Raw genomic sequence first — 22,248 nt, 5'->3', positions numbered from 1 at the left:
TAAAAATATATAGAAAAAATTAGCCAGGCATGGTGGCGCATGCCTGTAGTCCCAGCTACTTGGGAGGCTGAGTCAGGAGGATCACTTGAGCCCAGGAGTCTGAAGTTGCTGTGAGCTAGGCTGACGCCATGGCACTCTAGCCCAGGCAACGGAGACTCTGTCTCAACAAACAAACAAACAAAAACCAAGGATAGTTTACCCACACTGGTAGTGTACTAATTACACAGCATTTTAGAAAAGAGGTCTCTGGTAACCTCTGAAAGGGGAGGGTTGGTAAAGTTGTCAGGGCGCCACCTACTGGCAGTCTTAACTAAATGCTCACATCCCCGAAGGAACGTCAGGATGTATAGATTGGCTGGATTGAAGGCTAACCATTTTTTATAGAGTATTGTCCCTTTTATTTCTTAAACCTACCCTGTACAGGGAAAATTAAGTCCCTACTGGAGATTTCTTAAACCAGAAGACAAGAGGTCAGAGCCCCCTTTGACCGTGTACTCCAGGGATAAAATGGCCTGGACCAGACTGCTGGAAATTCCTCATCTTTTGTATCCCTTCAGAAATACAAGCATCAGGCAAATCTGTGGCTCTATGGCTTCGAAACCAAAACTAGTGATTATTATTAGTGCTTTTCGTGTTTCCTAGGTAGGGAGTTTACCTCACTCCCCCATGGCCATTGTGGAGGTGTGCGAGGTTTGTCACTAGCAACTGCAAGTTTGGGTGGCCTTGGTAAGGCAAGGGACCGCCACAGCCCCTTCCTCCCCATCATCATAGCGTTTCAAGCCGTCAGCTGTTCATCCTCTTAAAAACAGTAAGGTAACCACAGCACCAAAGATTCAGAATATGAAATTATACAGAGTATTTGCTAATGATCACTACCTTCTATGGATCAATTAATGATGCTTGGTCAGGTTACTAAGGACTAAATGTGTTCAGTCATAAAATCGTAAGTGCATGATAGTAGGAGTGCTCAGTGCTCCAACTCTAGGCATTCTTTTAGCCATTTAGGCCAGGGAAACTTGGACACAGACACTTAACAAAGATGGTTTTTAGGCTTTCCCCTTTCCCTTGGTCTCACTGTCATCCAGACTGCAGTGCAGTGGTACAATCACTACTCACTGCAGCCTCGAACTCCTGGGCTCAAGCGATCCTCCTGCCTCAGCCTCAAGAGTAGCTGGGACTACAGGCACGTGTCACCATGGGTGAGTAATTTTTTTTTCCTCACTAAAAAAACTTTTTTTTTTTAAGAGAGGATCTCACCATATTGCCCAGCCTGGTCTCAAACTCCCGGCCTCAAGATCTGCTCACCTCAGACTACCAGTAGCTGGGACTAAAGGCACAAGCCACCACACCCAGCTAGACTGTTTCTATTCATGAAAGACAGTGTTGGTTAATAAGTTAAAAACTGATCCGAAGCTGTTATTTCTTTTTTTTTTTTTTTTTGAGACAGAGTCTCGCTTTGTTGCCCAGGCTAGAATGAGTGCCGTGGCGTCAGCCTCGCTCACAGCAACCTCAAACTCCTGGGCTCCAGCAATCCTCCTGCCTCAGCCTCCCGAGTAGCTGGGACTATAAGCATGTGCCACCATGCCCGGCTAGTTTTTTGTATATATATTTTTAGTTGGTCAATTAATTTCTTTCTATTTTTAGTAGAGACGGGGTCTCGCTCAGGCTGGTTTTGAACTCCTGACCTCGAGCAATCCGCCCACCTCGGCCTCCCAGAGTGCTAGGATTACAGGCGTGAGCCACCGCGCCCGGCCTGAGCTGTTATTTTTAATACAGGAAATAGATTACCATAGTTTTATATAGCTTTTAAGTATTTACCTCTCTTACTGGATAGATACACTTGATATATAATCAGATTTTATTGGGGTAAGAGAAACTTTGCTTTAAAAAATAATCACAGGCCAGGCACGGTGGCTCACACATGTAATCCTAGCACTCTGGGAGGCCGAGGAGGGCAGATCGCTCAAGGTCAGGAGTTCGAAACCAGCCTGAGCAAGAGACCCCGTCTCTACTAAAAATAGAAAATTAATTGGCCAACTAAAAATATACAGAAAAAATCATCTGGGCATGGTGGCACATGCCTATAGAGGATCACTTGAGCCCAGGACTTTGAGGTTGCTGTGAGCTAGGCTGATGTCACAGCACCCTAGCCCAGGCAACAAAGTGAGACTCTGTCTCAAATAATAATAATAATAATAATCACAAAACATAGTTCATCTTGGTGATTCCATTTCATACTAGTGTTGTCACCCAACTGGGTTATATTGCCAGCTGCACAGAGAGGAGCCAATCACTGAGGCAGTCGGGGTTGCCATGGAGAAAGGGTTTAATTCTGCAGAGTGCTAAGCAGGGAGACGGGAGGAATTTCTCGAATCTGCCTCCCTGAGATTGGTTAGGTCTGGGGCAAAACTGTAGGGGTGTAGAAATCATCTTCTTGTGTTGAGTCAGTTCCTGGGTTGGGGTCACAATTCCAGTTGAGTTGGGTTCTTTGTATGGGCTGCTGGCCTGGGTGGGTCAGCCAGTCCACTGGAATGCGGGCCTGGCTACCTTTAGGTTTCCAAAAGGTGATCTTATCTACAGACAGAGTTAAGAATCTTTATGACCACCAGCTGTGTGACTGCAGAGTGGCAAGTGTAGATGAGTAAACAGGGACAGTGGCTGATTGTGATTATTTTTAGCCAGGCCTGAGCCTTCGCAGAGTTTTAGGCCCTTATCCCAGTTCTCGCCGTGCACCCCTTTGTTGATTGGTACAGGGTGGTTTCACTAGTGTCCTTGCGAGTAAGACCAGGGTTGATACAAACAAGATTGGTTGGTAAAAATAAGATCGTTTCCAGCCAGGTGCGTGATGGCCCACGCCTGTAATCCGAGCACTCTGGGAGGCTGAAGTGGGCGATCGTTTGAGCTCAAGAGTTTGAGACCAGCCTGAGCAAGAGCAAGACCCCGTCTGTACTAAAAATAGAAAGAAATTAATTGGCCAACTAAAAATATATAGAAAAAAAAAATTAGCCGGGCATGGTGGCGCATGCCTGTAGTCCCAGCTACTCGGGAGGCTGAGGCAGGAGGATTGCTTGAGCCCAGGAGTTGGAGGTTGCTGTGAGCTAGGCTGATGCCAAGGCAGTCTAGCCAGGGCAACAAGAGTGACATTTTGTCTCAAAAACAGAAAGATTGTTTCCAACTTCAAAAGAAAACATGCACCAGTATTAAAAAGGAACAAAATATAGTTGTTTTCGCTCTATGTCACTTAGCAAATAAATCTGTTATCATTTGACAATAATCTTATGTTTATGTTGTACAGTACCCTTCTTGACCGAAACCAGAAAATTAAGACTTTCAAGAAAACCAGCTATATAAATTGAAGACACGAGGGTAGGATGAAGGTTGAGAATTTTCTGGATAGTTCTCCTAGCTGGAGACAGAGGCGGCTGGTTGACCACCCGTCTCACATGTCCAGCGCTGGGGGTGGTGCAGGATGACACAGTGCCAGCGGGAGCCGGGCTGGCGAGCTGGGCACGCTGGCGGGGACAGCACGTGCTTGCCACTTGGCTTGATGGAGCGTGAGTCTGAACTTAGCCTCATCTCTTCCTTTTTCCAGAGAAGCTAGACCTGTGATTTTTACAATTCTCTCTCAGCTTTTCCATGGTGACTATGTATTTTTTTTTTTTTTCGTGAAAACATACTTGGGAGGGTCCACTTGCAACCTGTGGATGACCAGTTTGCAACTTCGTATCATCCAGAAGCCAGCTGTGCCTTCCTGACTAGCTTAGGTTTTCTGCAGAAAACCAACACTTTTGAAAGAGCTGTTTTTCTTCAAGAAATTATAGTGATACAGGATTTTATACATAAGCACTTTTTAGAAACCCATAGGTGGCTATTCTCAAATGGTTTGAAAGGATTTGTTGTGTAAAATTTGGGTTCAGTCAGAAGGCCACACTGAAGGATCCAGAAGGCCACAGGTTCCCCAGCCCTGCTGGGCATACTTAGCATTTTTAAAGCCTCCCATCCAGCCTATGGTGCCTACAGGAAACTGCCTTCAAAGCAGAGCTCTGGCCTCATTGCTTTCCTTGGCCCATAAGCAATCCTTGTCCTTCCAGTGTGATATTGATGACAGTTTCTGCCTTGACTTCTAAGGTAATGCTTCCAACATTTTGCCATTGAATATCTTATTTGCAATAGGGCTTTGATTTCCCAATGTTTTATTAGTCATAGTTTACTGAAGTTACTTATCACGAAGAAATGTTGAATTATATCAAATTTTTTTCATATGAGATCATGTGTTTTCTCCTCTGTTAATGGCTTATTCCCATCAGCAAATGAACATGCTCTTAAAAAAACAAATTACTCTTTTGTTCCCCAACCTTTAAAATGCCATTTCCCATTCTCTTTAACTTGCTTGCCAAAACTGCTCATCAAGGTCACCAGCCATCTTTTTTTTTGAAACAGAGTCTCACTGCGTTGCCAGGGCTAGAGTGAGTGCCGTGGCGTCAGCCTAGCTCACAGCAACCTCAGACTCCTGGGCTCAAGCCATCCTCCTGCCTCAGCCTCCCGAGTAGCTGGGACTACAGGCACGCGCCACCATGCCCGGCTATTCTATTTTTAGTTGTCCGGCTAATTATGGGGTTTTGCTCTTTTGAACTCCTGAGCTCAAAGGATCCTCCCGCCTCAGCCTCCCAGAGTGCTAGGATGACAGGCTGAGCCACTGCACCAGGCCAACCAGCCATCTCTTATACTTTAGTCAAAAAGTCTGGGATCTGCCTCCACTAACTTTCTCGCCTCTCCGACTCTAATCTTTTAGCAGATCCAGCTGCTGCTACCAATTCATGCCCACATCATCTGGTGTCCCTCCAGCTGAGTGCCTTAGTGACACTTAAAAGGTAAGTCAAGTCATTCCTCTGCTTACAACTTTCACTTTCCATGTTCTAGATATTTACATGGTCTCGCCCTTCTTTTTACCTAAATGTCACCTTACCAGAGAAGCCTTCACACTTGATTTCATCTGTCCCCTTTAATAGCATTTATCTCTAACTCACCAAGTTTGTAACTGAGAGACAAGGAACATTGTTTTCCTCATTGCTATTACTACGATCTTATTTTTGGAAAAAAGATGCAGTGTGCTAATTTATGTAGGGTTCTTAAAAATCCATGTTTAGTAAGATTGGCCCTGGTAGATGCTGGAATCCAGATGATGCCAGCTTCCTAAAAAGGGCAATTTCCTATCTCACATGGCTACTTGTTTCTGAGGGAAAGCTTAGCTTACATGTTATATATCTTCTGTATTTTAAGTGGGTAACTATTTCACTGTGAGCTAGTATGTAACATGTCCTCTTCTTTCTAAAATCAGGAGGCTTAGGCCGGGGGCGGTGGCTCACGCCTGTAACCCTGCCTGTAACCCTAGCACTCTTGGAGGCCAAGCCGGGAGTATCGCTCGAGGTCAGAAGTTCGAAACCAGCCTGAGCAAGATTGAGACCCCCGTCTCTAGTATAAATAGAAAGAAATTAATTGGCCAACTAATATACATAGAAAAAATCAGCCGGGCATGGTGGCACATGCCTGTAGTCCCAGCTACTTGGGAGGCTGAGGCAGGAGGATCGCTTGAGCCCAGGAGATTGAGGTTACTGTGAGCTAGGCTGACGCCACAGCACTCTAGCCCAGGGAACAGAGTGAGACTCTGTCTCAAAAAGTAAATAAAAATAAAAAATAAAATCAGGAGGTGTAAAAAGGTAGGAGACAATGGGATTGCGTCGTTATCCCTGTGAGTCAGGATGTGAACCCAGGTACCAAAGTCTCTGTGTAATCATTATACCCTAGAGATGCTCAAATGGCATCAAATATGTTTCATTAATGAATAACTGAAGTGACTTTTTTTTTTTTGAGACAGAGTCTTGCTTTGTTGCCCAGGCTGGAGTGAGTGCCGTGGCGTCAGCCTCGCTCACAGCAACCTCCAACTCCTGGGCTCAAGCAATCCTGCCTCAGCCTCCCGCGTAGCTGGGACTGCAGGCATGCACCACCATGCCCGGCTAATTTTTTCTATATATATTAGTTGGCCGATTAATTTCTTTCTGTTTATGGTAGAGACGGGGTCTCACTCTTGCTCAGGCTGGTTTCGAACTCCTGACCTCGAGCAATCCACCCGCCTCGGCCTCCCAGAGTGCTAGGATGACAGGCCTGAGCCACATTATTTTAACATTACTGGACCCCATCCTTAAAGGCATATATGTTTTTAAAAAAGCAAATTGAGAGAAACAATGCAGTATTTATTTTATACAGCTGAACTGCGCACATTGTGAAGTAAGCCATACAAACTCCAAATAATTCTCTCTAAAGGAAATCCTTTGTTATATGGCTTTACATATTAATTACTCTGGAAAGTTTCTGAACTCTGTTTAGTAGCAGATCTCCTTTCTTGATAGTTTCTTGGTACTGCCAGTTCTTGCTATCAGGTCTGTAAAAGTCAAGAAAAAAAATAAATTATTTACCCAGTCACAGTACTCCATCGATAGCCGCCCTACTTGTAAGGGAGGCACGGAAGATGCCCCTCATTCTGAGCGGTGTAACAAAGCGTACACAAAGTAAAGATACCTGTTGGTTTCTACTATTTCATTCACTTTATCTATTTTGCAGTGTAGTCTCCCAGCAGCAATAAATCTGGAGAGTTCCCTAAGTTAGAGGAGGAAAAGAAAAAAAAACATTAGCCTTATAGAAGCTGCACTACGATCGTCCTTCAAGGTAACATCTGGTTTTAAGCCAGGGCGACGGCCTTCGCCGTAGTTGGGAGCGCCCTGGTGCGCTCACTGCAGGATCCAAGCCGCCTCCCACAGTAAACAGGCCCCTGGAAGTCCCCGTAGGTGGCAAACAGTGAAACCATTCGTGTTAAGTCGTTACAGCTACAGACATGCTCAGAGAAGAACGTTAAGAGGGAAAATAAGATTTATTAGGGAAAAAAACTGATGAAACTATTTCAAACAAAAGACCTGAAACAAAATTATGGAACACGGCCCGTGGTGATGTAAACACGTCCGCAGCAGCAGTGTTTACTGAAATGATGGCCCTTTCCCTCTCCAACAATATCTTACTGAGCCCAAGGAACTGGGAGGCAAGAATGATAGAGAATTAGGGTGTAGCCCATTTTTAAAAAGGGAATTTACCTACAATTAAGTTCTGAATCCATGAAAACCCAGACTTGAAATTCCTAGGTTTCCTAGAAAGGTAGGACAGGCTCTTTCTAGGTAGCAAGTAGCACTCAATGGCACCACCTTTGCCTCTAGGGCTAGTCTTAGAACACGAAGGAAAACCACCACCGAACAATTCAACCACTCCTGGAACGTCCCAGCTGCCCTGAATCCATTTATCGTCAAGAGCACCTGAAGAACACCGCAGTGTGTTCTGTCTCCTCATCCACAGTTTCATTTGAGCCTCACGACGGCTTGATCACCTCACCTAACAGCTAAGAGCAGGAGGCCCTGTGTCACACGCCTGCTCACAACTACTGACTCATGAAATAGGGCCCAGCCCCCACCCTAGCAATGAAACAAACCGTCTATATTTGTGCCTTGGTGTCTGAAACTTGCTATGAAGTGGCTAAAAAAATAAGATGGATAGATATGTGAAAAGCAAATATAATAAAATGTTAAAATTTACTATACGGTTCTTTAGAACTTTCTGCTTGTTTGAAATGTTTCATAATAAAATGTTAGAAAAAACAAAACCACCAAAAAGAGAATGGTCTTATTTAAATGAATTGCAACGTCATTTAAAATTACTATATAGCCATCACTTGTTTTCATTATAGACCACTAAAAACATCATCATCAACATTTAAAAGACTTAAATTTGGGAAATTACATATTGTGAATGTGTCCTTTCCCCAACTCCACTCCCAGCACCTCTGGCCAAGCTGCTGTAACATCTCCTCCACGAACCACTTGGTCTCTCTGCCAACTTGCTGTGTGTAAACGAGACCTTGTCGCTCCCACAGCTTCCCACGGCTCCTAGACTAAACCCGAGCGCCATACTCTGTCCAGCAAGGCCCTACACAAGCCTGATCTCCAACATCCACACTGACATTTTGTATCCCTGCAACAGCCAAGCTTGTTCCTCACACTTTCTACTACTCCTTTTGCATTTAGAGGACTCCTTATGTTGACTCCTCCCAATTCAAATCTCAGAGTAGACCTCTCCTCAGACACGCCACATCTAATAGTCTCTTCATGGCACTACAGCATTTTCCTAAAGATTCATTTCTATCTGAAATGGCCCTTTATATGTCTACTTGCCACCTCCTACTACTTCCATGAAAGTCCCCCAAGATGGGGACTTAATGCCATACATATAGTAATGGCTTATCAACTATTCGTTGAAGTACGGATTTAAGTGCTAAAATGTCCAACGTTTAACAACCAATTTGACCTGAATTGCAGCAACCTAAAAATTGGAAGTAACTGTCAGAGGAAATATGACCAACTGTAAAATACAAGAGATCCAAGTCATTACTGTAGCTGCAGTGTGGTCCAAAAAGAAGTGGGTTTTGTTGTTGTTGTTTTTGCCTCTAAACATTATACCATAAGAAGACTACTTTTGATAGCTGGTCTAATGATCTTTAACAGATCACTCAACCTCATGACAGCTCAGCTTTCCTGTCTATTAATACAAGATGCAGAACATGGGGAAGGCAGAGATGATTGCTTTGAGAATATTTAGAAAAAAATTGTTTTTTCCTTCTTAAAATTGAGAAAGACATTGCAAATGGGTTAAAAAATGCACATTCACATATTAAAAGGCAACTTTAAAACAAAAATTGTCACGGCGGTGTTCGAACTCACTGATCAATGAACTCCACCCCGACTCCGAACGCCTCCGCCATGTAGCCGAGGGTCAGCGAGCGGTAGGACTCCAGCAGCTGGCTGTACGCGTGGATCCTCATCTCCCGCACGTAGTACCGGTAATGGGGGGCGAAGAGCCAGTCCTTTTTCATTTCCTGTTCTACAATCGCTGCAACGAACACGATGACAAATTACAAGAGGCTCCCTTTTGGATAAAAAGATTAAAAACTAAGGCAGTTCTAGTTGAGTCCAAAAGCTGCATCAAACAAGCAGAGAATCCTCGCGGCGCCCCACGCCCCCCCCCACACCCTCCCGGCCGCGCTGGTAAAGGAGAGGCGGCCCCTCCAGCGCACGCGGCTGCCTGACGTCTTGTTTGCAGATGACAAAGTTCAGGTACCAGTACGCTAGCCATGGGTAACTACTTCTGCCTTAAGTAAGATTCTTTTTACTTATTTTTTTTTAAAAAACAATACTAACAGAGAAACAGCAGGTATAGTGACAAATGAAATACTTATACGACCAGAAAAAGGTATAAATCAAACATTTTCAAAAGTAACAAAACTTAGACGCAATAAAGGGAAAGACTCAAGTCCTATTAATGTCTATAACAAAACACTATGACTAAGATTTGAAGACAAATGATAAACCAGACTGACTTACACCACAGTGAGAGTGAACAGCCTTGATCTAGAAAGCTCTTATACGAAATTGAATAGTAAAATGCACATAGAATATTAATGAGCAATCTGCATAAATAAAAATCATCTTAGTGAATAACTACTACACACCACTGCTCTAGATAGCGAAGCTATGGCAGTGATCCTTGCTGCTACAGTAAGCAAATTTTCCAAGGCCTGAGGTAGATGAACACACACAAGATAATCCCAGACAAGGACAAGTTCTGTGGAGAAAGTAAGCGCCGTGCTGGAGTAGCGAGGAAGCCCTCCAGTGGCCGGTGGCCGGGGTGACAGCGGGGCCTCTCTGCGGCTGGCTGGGCAGAGGACGGGTGCACAGAGCCGTGCAAAGGACGCACAAGTTCAAAGGCAGGAGAAACACGGCTAAGCCCAGGAGGACAAACCAGAACGTAAGCAAGGTCTCAGCTACAGGGGTACAGAACGTGAACAAGAGAAAAGAATCAAGAATATGCTGCCATTTGTGGCCTGGACAAGATGGAAATCCCTGGAGAAGGAGCAGACTGTTGTCTGGGGTCTGGGGGACGGGGGTGAGATTCTCGCACGCCTGGGCAGCGCTCGCACGGCTCTGCCCACGGACCGCAAGGCCGCGGCGAGCTCGCAGCCCCGGCGTCGCGCACCGCAGGCACAAGACGTAACCCACTGTGGAAGTCAAGGCTCAATTTGTCTCAACCCAAAATCGGGTTCAGAATTCGCTCACAGCTTTCCCCGTGAAGCTCGACGCTCACAGCCACTTGCTCTCTCCTGCCGTACATCCCCTTAAAAATGTAAACCAGCGTCTGGCAAACCCTCAGCAAAAGGCCACACAGAAAATACTTTTAGGCTTTGCGAGCCAGAGCTCTCTATCACATACGCTTTTTTTTTTTAAACAACACTTTGCCAATGTAAAAATCATTCTTACTCCTGAGCCTTATATACAGCCCATGGTTTGCAGCCCCCACTCTAAACATACCTGGTCCAGTTAGCCACACCGGTCAAAGACCTGCAGCTACCTCACACTCCATTTTCCAGGTCAGTGAGAAATCATCTCAGGGCATTTGCACACGGGATCAGGAGTAAAGTGAAGACAGATAATCAAAATGAGCAACTCTGTCCTTACCTAAGGACTGGAAGAAAGCCGAGTAGCGACATTCGTAGAGCGAAAACAGATACTGCCGAACTGCCGGAAGACTGTGCAACACTTCCAGAATCTCGGCTCCTTTAATGACCTAGGCATCACCAAATGAATACATAAATACCTCTTTAATGATCTTTGTGTATTTAAGTTAGAAACGCACGGGGCAGCCTTCAAACACGAGCATTAAAGGTTCGGCCATTACCTTTTCCCTGAGATCCGGTCTTTCTAAGGCAATCATGCTCACGTACACAGTGTAGGTCACGAACGTTTTATAATCCATGAGCTCGTAGGATGTAAACGTTGACACGGTGTCAAGAAAGAGTTCAGCTGCCTGTTTGAAATCACGAATAGCCACACAGTAAAGACCCTGATACACTTTTAGGCGGTTTCTTCTGTCCCAGTCTCCTCCTTCTTCTATTAAGCTATTAAATAAGAACAGTAAGATCATAATCTGGAAGCAGACAATGCCACTTTTTAAAAGTTTTGTGTTAATTTCAAAGAGAAAACAGCTTTTAACGACTTGAACCTAAAGAAAACATTTTACTAAATAATTACATTATCATTTGACCAAATTTACTAATTGTAAGCAAAAAAATGGCAAATTTCTTATCAATTTCTCATTTATATAGCATCATAATTTAGAGGGACTATATCCATATTGTTAAAAAGTACCTTTTGGCCTTTTCTGTGTTTCGTGTGATGAGATCATTATCCATATAAAATAAGCCGATCCTAAGGAGATAGAACACAATATCCAGCCGGTGACCCAGGGCCACGGTTTTGTCATATGTCTTGCGAAAGGCTGTCAGCGCTCCCTCCTGTCAAGAAGGCCAAAGCACCAGGTAAGAAAAGGTTACAAGGTTTCAGAACTGTCTGGGATTTCTTCAAAGGGAGTGGGGGACAGGTAGGGATAGACATAAAACAAGGTGGCCCTTAACTGATAATCGTTGAAGCTGGCTTAGAAATACACGTGGGTTTATTATACTATTTTATACTTAAAGTACGTACAGTTGACTCTCAAACACAGGTCTGCACTGCACGCATCCACATATACCTGGATTTTCTTCTGCTTCTGCCACCCGAGACAGCAAAACCAACCCCCCCTCCTCCTCAGCCTACTCAATGTGAGGACGACAAGGACGATGACCTTTACAATGATCTGCTTCCACTTAATTAGTAAGTATTTTCTTCCTCATGATTTTCCTAATAACATTTTCTTTTCTCTAGCTTACTTTATTGTAACAATACAGTATATGATACATATACAAAGTATGTATTAATCAACTACTTATCGGTAAGGCTTCTGGTCAACAATAAGCTATTAGTAAAGTTTTGGGGAACCCAAAGTGACATGTGGATTTTCAACCACATGGGAGGTCAGTATCCCTAACCCTTGCATCGTTCAAGGGTCAACTGCAAAACAAATAAATAAGAAATGCCTAATGTATTCTTATATTCTAGAAAATACTAAGAAAAATATTCATAATTTATTCACAATTTTTAAGTACTCTTTCGTTTGTTCCATATATTATTTTTACCTTTAATAATTATAATATACAACATCAAAATAACTTCACTGTAAATTATCTGTCATATCACTTAAAGGGTTTTGGAAATCATATCTTAGTTATCACTATTAGACTATAACTCAATTTGTAAATACACAATTCTATTTCAAAGCATTATGGAATAAAATGTTTCTACTGCTTTAAAGACAAGAACATGAATAAAATCATTTGTTTCTACTTGGTACTTTTCACTATGTGTCTGCCTGGTTTGTTTTACGTAATTATGAGTTATGCTTCATAAACTTATAAAAGGAACTGGCAAGACAGCAGTGAGTGCACCTAGCACTCAGATCTAGATTTGAAAATTCTATTCCCCACTAGAGGGAGCCAGGGATCCTAGGAGAAATTGATGATTTCAAAACTGTTCTTTTTGGAAGAATACTACTAAATGAACAGAGGGAATACAGTATTAGAACACGACCGGTTTACAATCCCCTGACTGACTCAAGCAATTATCCTTACTAAAATTTTCTAGGCCCTGAATGAAAAGTTTGAATTTTCTCATTCACACATAATACATTAATCTTTAAAACCAAAACACAAACACACACAACATAAAAGTAAATGCAAACTATTGACTATTTTTAAACTTTTCTGTATTTTCAAAATTTTTACAATGACCAAGCCTTAAATTTATAACCAGAGAAAAGAAAAAACCTGTTTTAAATTTAAGTTGCATAATAACATTTAAGCACTACTTTGTGCCAGTTACCAAACTCTTTGCTTCTATCTTTAATCCAAATTAAGTAGAAACCGTCACTGTCCCTATTTTACAGATGAGGAAACTGAGGGTTTGGTAAATCACAACAACTGGAAATAGAATCCAGGCAATCTGATCCAAGAGTTCACACTATTTTATTTTTTATATTGACATGTTACCCCACATCTAAATACTTCTGTATGTATGGCTTAAAATTAAGAACATTCAAAGCCCATCCTCTTAACCATTATTACACAACTACTAAATTAAGTTTAAATACCCATACTGATGAGCCGTCCTCTAAAACACTGATAGTGGAGTATACAGAAGCCAGCAGTTACGTGGAACTGGCCACACATCAAAATAAAAATTGTTCATCGTCCCAGTGATTTCATTTCATAGACTATAGCAGGCGCTCTCAAACTACGGCCCCCCTAGCACATGTATCCGGCCCTCCAGGTGTTTCTGCCACCGCTGCCTGTCCTGCTCAGCAGCCGACTCGTCCCGGGCCCACAGTGCGCACTCTCCAACGGTCTGAGGGACAGTGACCTGGCCCTCTGTTTACAAAGTTTGAGGACCCCTGCGCTATAGCCTGGAGAAATACTAGCATATACACACAAGATAACATACATAAGCATATTTTACAACAGCTATTTGTTAAAGCAAAAACAGCTAAAAACAACATACATGTTCATCAATAGCTGAACAGGCAAACTATGGCATAGCTCTAGTGGAATGTTAGGCAGCAATTTACCTGAATGAGCAAGATGTACGTACATTAACACAGAAATACCTCTCAGGTATAATGCTGATTAAAAAGGGTAAACAGGACCACAAGAGCACACTACGATCCCATGTATGTAAAAAAATTTTAAAAATACTACCTATTTTCTACCAATATGTATACATGCATGTAAATGCACAATAAAAGAACTATTAATAAAAAGATTATCTCTGAGCAGAGAGGGAGTAAAGAAAGATCAAACGGAACTTCAGCATTTACTATGATGTTCTCGATTCTTCCAAGGAAAATACTACTAAGTGCAAATTTTTAAAAGGCACCAGGACCAAAGCTTCCCAAATGAGAAAAGTAAACCACTAAAAATGATCACAATTTTGTAAAAGCTGTAAACAAACAAAAAATCTATGCACCTGTGTTGTTACTGGCATCAGAGAGAGATGCAGAAGAACACAGACTGGGCTCTTATTTAGGGGCAGATCATAGGGTATTGCAAGAGGACTATTTTTCTTCGTTCATCGTTACATTGATTCACTAGTTCGGGTAAGCATGATTACCTCTGTACTTTTTTAAAAGGAAGCTAATTTTTACACTGAGATATCATTAACCTGGAAAGGTTCTCAAGTTTGGATTATACCAACTACAGAGAGGAAACCATCTGCACTCACCTTGTCACCTATCCTGCAGAGGTACTCGGCTTTTGTCATCATTGCATCTCGGATTTCGCTCTCTCCCAGATTCTTCTCTGCGTCTTCCAGCTCCTCATCCAAACGTTTCAACTCCTCTTCGTTTGCCTTCTTCATTTTATTGAGCAGGTCCGTGTCTGTCTGCCAGTCCAGGGACTTGCACAAGGCTTCGTAATAAGGAGCCATGTCTGAAAGCCAAAGAAGGGATGCGTGGGGGCCAGTGTGCACGCTAAGGCCGCTAAGGCCATCCGTCCACCGGTCCCCTCCCCACTACCAGGAAGGAATGGAACAGAACTTAACAAACGCTAGGCAGAACGTAAACCATGCTCTGCAGGTGGGCGGTCTGCATGAGGGACCCGGGCACGGCCAACCCCTGCCAGGGCTAGGGGGCCCGGGCAATCCTCGGTTTACTCTCTCGGGATTCAGTTCCAAAGGAGTCTTAACCCTTTGCACTCGGATGTCGAGTGTGACTCGACACGGTTGGCATCGGCAGCAGCTCGTATGTATGTTGAGCCACACTCGACAGGTAGTCTCACCGAGGAGGGAAGGGGGATTTTTGTCTATTTTTCCAGTATCTTTTCTTGTTTTCATTAGCATGAAAGGACAAGTGAAATGTAAATGCAGAGATGGCACGCTAACTTCCAGGGGTAGATTGTTACCCACTGACTTAGAGCAACGTGTAGATGGAAAGCTCCATGTAATCACACCCCACCCTAACAAAAAACACAAAGATTGTATCCTTTGCTCTAACAGAAAAATCAGAGGAGGAAGAAGAGAGACGATTTATATTTGCGAAACATGTGAATGTAAACCAGGTCTTCATGTGGGTGAATGTCTCAAAAAATATACCATGAAAAAGTTTAGAGATTAAAATTACTCTATGAAGGTATCAATAATTTGAAATATTAAAAAATCCAAGTAAGTTTGTATGAAAAGAAACCCCAGTTTTTAATTCTACTGCCACGCTTGGCAAAACTCTGGGGCATTTAAAAAGTTAAATCCGGAGTAGAATAAAGGAAAAAAGCGAGTGCAAAGGTTTAAACGGGGGAACAGGCCAGCCTGTGTATACTCGGACAAGCAGGCTCAATGCACACCACTCGGTGCCCCTCGCTGCTGGGAAGGGCAAAAGGAACCGAACCCCAATTTCCCCTTCCCACGGGACGCTTCCTCCCCTACAGGGAACACGCCCCGCCGCCGGGAGCAGCCCCGCACAGTGACAGCAAGTCACCGGGCCCTCGCGCTGTGCTAAATACCCGGGAATTCCTCCCAAAGCGCCCTCAGGGGGAGGGGAAGGACCCGCAGAGACGCGGACCCTCCCGAGAGCACCCTATTAAGGGGCAGACCCCCAGGACACCCCGACTACAGGCAGACCCCAGGGCACCCTAACAAAAGGCAGGCCCCCCCGGGTACCCCAACAAAAGGCAGGCCCCCCAGTGCACCCCAACAAAAAAGCAGGGCACCCCAACAAAAAGGCAGACTCCCCAGAGCGCCCCAACTAAAGGGAGGCCCTCCCCAGGGCACCCCAACAAAAGGCAGGCCCCCCCCGGGTACCCCAACAAAAGGAAGACCCCCCCAGGGGACCCCAACAAAAGGCAAGCCCCCAGGAGACCCCAACAAAAGGCAGGCCCCCCAGTGCACCCCAACAGAAAGGCAGACTCCCCAGAGCACCCCAACTAAAGGGAGGCCCCCCCAGGGCACCCCAACAAAAGGCAGGCCCCCTAGGGCACCCCAACAAAAGGCAGCCCCCCCCCGGGCACCCCAACTAAAACCAGGCCCCCCAGGGCCGAGGAGCCAGGCCTGGCCTCGGGGACCCCGTCAGAGGGACGCCAGGGAGGCCGGCCAGGCCCAGGCCGCTGACTCGGCGCCCGCGGGCCTCACTGTTGTCGCGCACGGCGGCCATCAGCTCGTCGCGCACGGCGGCGTCCCCGCGGTGCTCGGGCAGGCTCAGCAGGAAGCGCAGCTGCGCGATGCGCAGGTCGGGGTTCTTGGGCAGGCCCTCCTCCTCCAGGTTCTCCAGCGGCATGGCGGCGGCGGGGACGGCGGCGGAGGGGAGACGACGGCGACTCGGCCCGGACCCGCGGCGGCGGCGGCAGCGGAAGCGGAAGGAGTCAGCGAGTCCGCGCGGCCGCCTCCAGCCCGGCTTCCGCTTCTGCCGCCGCCGCCGCCTCCGGCAGCGCCCCCTGCTGGACACCGCCGGGAACGCCGCGCCCGGCCGGAGCGCTGGCGCCCCCGTGTGGTCGCCTGCGGCATTCCCTCGCTCCAGGCCCCACGGAGTCCCTGGGCCCCACTCCAACCTTGGATTTTTTTTGAATCTCTTCCTTCCTCCCTTTTTAGCCATTTTACTTTTCATTCCGTTTGTAATTGATAGGAGCTGGAAAGTTTTTTGGAAAAACTTGAAACTATAACAAGAAGAATAACCGTCGCTATGCAACCACCATTTAATCCTCTCAAATGCTAGGAGGTAGTACTCTCAGCCCATTTTGCAGGTAAGAAAATTGAGGCACGGAGCGGTTAGGGAACATAAGCAAACAGAATCCCACAGGTTTTGATGCAACAGCATCGTCATTTTGTTTCTTCATAAATTAAATACTCACATGCCTTCATTTCCAGCCTTCTTTTGTTCATGTCGCCACAGAGTCAATCCCATATAATGCATTTACCATAATTTACTTTTAACTCTTCCCTCTGTTAAAGGTGTCTTTCGGTTGGCCAGGATTTCTTATTTTCCTAATACAAAAACTAGAGAAAGACCTTTGGATGCATAGATCATTTCGTAATTTGCATTTTTTCTTCTCCTTAGCATAAATTTCCCCGAAGGAATAGTAGACGAAGGAAGGAAGGGTTTTGTGATTTGGGTATACTTAACGTCAAGTGGCTTTCTAAAGAGCTGAACCGCTTTGTATGGCCACTGGAACAGCTGGAAACTGCCACATTGTCATAAGCGGTAGGCATTATTACCGCACGTCTTAAAAACAGTATTTGTTTCTGTCAAAAGGAAACAAGCATTTTGAAGACAATTCAAATAACAGAAAAAACGTAAAAGGCAAAATGAAAAATGACTAGCACCCCACTGCTGTTAAACCTTTAGTGCAAAGCTTTCTGAACATCTTTTATTTATTCATGCAACAAACACGATGGCATGATTACAAAGTTCCAGGCACTGTTTTGCACAACAGGCAACCAGCAGTGAAGAGCACAAAGCCCCTGTCTCTGGAACTTTCCTTCTAGAAAAGCACAGCTTCGTTAAAACTCACCAAGATATATTAATAGGATCATTCCACGCTTGCACTTTTCAAACTGCATCTTGTTCTTTCTGCCATGCACCGTGGATATCTTGCCATGCCAACAAATACGGACTGACCATGTAGGATTCCATCATATGTATGTACCAACTTTCCCCCGTCAGTCCTTAACGGATATTAATTTAGACCGTTTTTAATTTTCTCACTCTCAATATTACAGTGTTTAGTTGTCTGGGCGCATATATATTTTCACACTTGTGTAACAATTTCTTCATCTAAATCCCAACAAGTGCAGTTGCTGAATAAGAAGGTATGAACATTCCACATTTTGATATACTCTGCAAGGATTATACGAATTATTTCTCCATAAATGATGTATCAATTTACATTCCCACCAATATTGACCAGCAGAGGGCCTGCATGGGAGAAAAAATAATATCTTTTCCTCACTCATTGCAACCTCAAACTTCCGGGCTCAATCGATCCTCCCATCTCAGCCTCCTGAGTAGCTTGGAGTATAGGCACGAGCTACCATGCCTGACTAATTTTTTAAATTTTTTGTAGAGAAGGGGTCTTGCTAGGTTGCCCAGCTTATTCTCAAACTCCTAGCCTCAAGAAGTCTCCTGCCTCAGGCTCCCAAACTGCTGGGATTACTGGTGTGCGCCACCACACCTGGCCTACACCTGTGTATATTTAAGCTAAAATTTGTAAGGCATGGACAGTTGTGTAGAAGTACAATTATCCAAAGGGGGTGTGATCTCATGGTAATTAAGCTGGGGAAACTTAGCAAGGCCTGTTTTTTTTTGTTGTTTTTTTTTTTCCAAATTCTTCTCTGTGGCCCTGTATCTTCAAGATAGAAGGACATTTCTTTCCTTTGGGTCTAGAGAGAGTATCCCTGGAATGATGTTCTTATGAGTTGCCTTACAGGAAAGTCAGAGAATGAATTCTTTTATGACCAGTTTCAGTGGAGAAGGGCAAGAAGGTGAGAGTGACCTTCTACTGTCTCCTCAAATGACAAGGTGACATATTTTAGAGTTGCCTGTCCTGAACTCCTTTAGACCAGTCTCCCAATATGCCTCTATCAACCATCTTAAGCTTTGCTACAATCACAATGTCAATGTTGCTTTTCCTTTGTACTTTTTTTTTTTTTAAGACAGAGTCTCACTCTGTTGCCCGGGCTAGAGTGCCGTGGCGTCAGCCTCGCTCACAGCAACCTCAAACTCCTGGGCCCAAGCGATCCTCCTTCCTCAGCCTCCTCTTGAGTAGCTGGGACTACAGGCATGCGCCACCACGCCCGGCTATATGTTCTATATGTTTTATATATTCTATATATATGTTTATATATAAACACATATATAGAATATATATATAAATATATATAATATATATATGTTTTATATATTTATATATTCTATATGTTTTTAGTTGGCCAATTAATTTATTTCTATTTATAGTAGAGACGGGGTTTCGCTCTTGCTCAGGCTGGTCTCGAACTCCTGACCTTGAGCGATCCTCCCGCCTCGGCCTCCCAGAGTGCTGGGATTACAGGCGTGAGCCACCGCGCCCGGCCATGTACTTCTTTTGTTATCAATGAGATTGATTTTTTTGTTGTTGTTGCTCCTCCCATTTGGACTAACCAGATATATTTTGTCTTTTATGCGTTTCCCACTTGGCTTGATCAATTCTCTATGGAATCTTGTCTCATTCACTTGCAAGCACTCTTCATATTTCCCGGATGCTAACTTAGTGAAGTGTTGCCATTTGCCCCCTGGTTTATTTTTCTACATTTTTACGTTTTTTCTAGCATAAAAGATGACAACGTTTAAATAATTAAAGGTATCTTTCCAGATGTGTGACAAGAATTGGATGTAGTTTCCTGTAAACGCATGTTTGCAGGAAAACCTGTGTAAATAGTCATGCAGCTTAAATTATATGTGACTGGATTAATAGATTCTGGCTTCCAATTCGTCCTGGTACAGAGTGGTAATCCAATTAAGGTTGCAATTGTCAGAGGATCTAAATTACAGGGGATTCTGTGACTCCCCGATATTCTAGGTGCAAATGACCTCAAGTCTAGGCACAAAGGCCTGATATTGGCTGTCAGTCCCCACGGGGGAGAACAATTTCCGGTCAGATCTGTCTTTCTCTTTTCTTTTTAGCTTCATTACCATTAATTGCCCAGAAATCAATGGAGCCCTGAACTGTTGCTGTGATTTGCTTGCCTGGTTGATCAAAGCAGCTCCTCGCCCCATATTGACAACTCATTATTGAACTCTAAATCACCCATTCCATCCATCGCTTTGTGGCCATTAACTCAATTGGACTGGAGCCACTAGTTTTACGAAGCCCCTTCTTGAAGCTTGAATTCTGGGGGCATGGGGGGAGTTTTGTGGGCTCACAGAGGGAAAATAAATAGGTATCTCTTGGTAGAATCCTGCCCCATGGGAATTAAAACGTGTAATGGAAACACAGTATGGTAAACTGAGTGCACGTATATCCATTTTTTATTTGCTCTAGACCTAGGGTTTATTTTTAAATCACGCTTTCCTCATTTACAATCAGTGTTACAAGCCCTTTTCTATGAGAACCTGGTTTTATTTAGAGACACTAACCAGCAGGGCCCTCCTCCTCCTTTTGAGCCTTTGTTCTCTCCCTTTATGTTAGATTATTTGGCTCTGAAAAGGATGCTCTGTCTTAGGGCCCTTGGATTCCCTCCTTCTGAGCAAAAGCATGTTCAGCTCCCTGTCCTGGCCCCGAGGGTGGTCGATGGTGGTGATGATCACCACACTTACTGGATCAAAAAATGTCCCTCCAAGTGTGTAATTAACTTTGCCTTGCCCACGTGGTGATGCTCGCTGTTAATTGCATGCAGCTTTTTCCTTGCATTTTCATTGCATTTCAAAGACTTTATGTGAGAGGCGCTGATTGTGCGGGCAGAGCCAGCTCTCTGCTCCTGCCAGCACCCTTCCTGTTAGGCAGTTATTGATTACACTTCCCAGGACGGGGACGTTACATAGAGCATCTGCTTAGAACGCACAGAAACTTCAGTGTTATTGCCGGCCGGGCGCGGCGGCTCACGCCTGCAATCCTAGCACTCTGGGAGGCCGAGGCGGGACAATCGCTCAAGGTCAGGAGTTCAAAACCAGCCTGAGCAAGAGCAAGACCCTGTCTCTACTAAAAAAATAGAAAGAAATGAATTGGCCAACTAATATATATATAGAAAAAAAAAATTAGCCGGGCACGGTGGCGCATGCCTGTAGTCCCAGCTACTCGGGAGGCTGAGGCAGGAGGATCGCTTGAGCCCAGGAGTTGGAGGTTGCTGTGAGCGAGGCTGACGCCATGGCACTCACTCTAGCCTGGGCAACAAAGTAAGACTCTGTCTCAAAAAAAAGAAACTTCAGTGTTATTGTAGCATGATGACCAATGGGTGTAGCATGCTCATTTCTGCCTGGGTAAAATTTACCTTTCCAAAGGAGCATTCTGGAGGGAAAAGGGGCTTGGAAAATGCTGTTGACCTTGCAGCACGGCATCAAGCTTGGGCAACTCATGGAAAGAACACCAGTTTTCTTTTCTTTTCTTTTTTTATTTTTTGAGACAGAGTCTCACTCTGTCACCCAGGCTATAGTGCCGTGGTGTCAGCCTCGCTCACAGCAACCTCAAACTCCTGGGCTCAAGCGATCCTCCTGCCTCAGCCTCCCTAGTAGCTGGGACTACAGGCATGCGCCACCATGCCCGGCTAATTTTTTCTATATATTTTTAGCTGGCCAATGAATTTCTTTCTATTTTTAGTAGAGACAGGGTCTCGCTCTTGCTCAGGCTGGTTTCGAACTCCTGACCTTGAGTGATTCTCCCTCCTCGGCCTCCCAGAGTGCTAGGATGACAGGCGTGAGCCACCGCGCCCGGCTAGAACACTAGTTTTCTTTGTTCATGATGAGAAGCCAGTTGGCACGTGGCAGAAACCCTCAGGTGTGTCCCACAGCATGACACAGCTTAATGCAACCCCATGGTTGGTACAGAGCTCTTATTTAGGTGCCAGACTCTGATCTCAGGGCTGGGGGTGCAGGGCAGATCGGTGGTCCCCAAACTCATGGAGCTCACCTTCAGGTGGATATGGGGTGGGGCAAGGGACAAAGAAACTCTACACGACTAAGTAAATTACTTGGATAGTGGCAAGATGAGTGAAGACTGGAACATAGTCATGGGATAGAGAGGGGAAAGAGGCGCTATATGACCAGGTGACATTTGTGGCAGAACAATGGGTGGCCGGGCGCGGCGGCTCACGCCTATAATCCTAGCACTCTGGGAGGCCAAGGGGAGAGGATGGCTCAGGGTCAGGAGTTCGAAACCAGCCTGAGCAAGAGCAAGACCCCCTCTCTACTAAACATAGCCATGCGTTCACCCTTCGGCCCAGCAATCCTACTTCTCGGAACTTACCACGAAGATACACCTGCAATTAACACAAAAATACACATGCACAAGGTTTATGCATTGCAGCATTATTTGCAGTTGTAAAATATTGGAAACAACCTAAATGCCCAAATATAGGAAAATGTTTGAATAAACTAATGTACATAACATATGAGGAAATGAAAAAAAAAAGGTTGTAAAAAAGAGTAAACAAAATCTTTATGAGCTTATATGCATGGAGTAATTTCCAGAAATCAAGGGCTATCATTTAACTACAAAAA

At 44.6% G+C, this 22,248-nt stretch overlaps 1 protein-coding gene across 1 annotated transcript; it reads right to left on the bottom strand.

Moving 5' to 3' along the window:
- Nucleotides 1–6,230: 6,230 nt before the first annotated feature.
- Nucleotides 6,231–16,431, bottom strand: PSMD6 (proteasome 26S subunit, non-ATPase 6). Its single transcript, XM_075998821.1, has 8 exons — nucleotides 16,197–16,431; nucleotides 14,301–14,506; nucleotides 11,298–11,443; nucleotides 10,828–11,047; nucleotides 10,608–10,716; nucleotides 8,817–8,985; nucleotides 6,577–6,654; nucleotides 6,231–6,439 (listed from the first exon to the last, which is right to left on the bottom strand). Exons 1-8 carry the CDS (start codon nucleotides 16,339–16,341, stop codon nucleotides 6,343–6,345), a joined length of 1,170 nt encoding a protein of 389 aa, XP_075854936.1. The 5' UTR covers nucleotides 16,342–16,431; the 3' UTR covers nucleotides 6,231–6,342.
- Between the last annotated feature and the right edge of the window lie 5,817 nt (nucleotides 16,432–22,248).

The sequence above is a fragment of the Microcebus murinus genome, chromosome 30 (genome assembly GCF_040939455.1).
Source record: "Microcebus murinus isolate Inina chromosome 30, M.murinus_Inina_mat1.0, whole genome shotgun sequence".
NCBI classification, from domain to species: domain Eukaryota; kingdom Metazoa; phylum Chordata; class Mammalia; order Primates; family Cheirogaleidae; genus Microcebus; species Microcebus murinus.
Note: the sequence above shows the minus strand (reverse complement) of the source record. Positions and strands in the feature narration are given on the sequence as shown.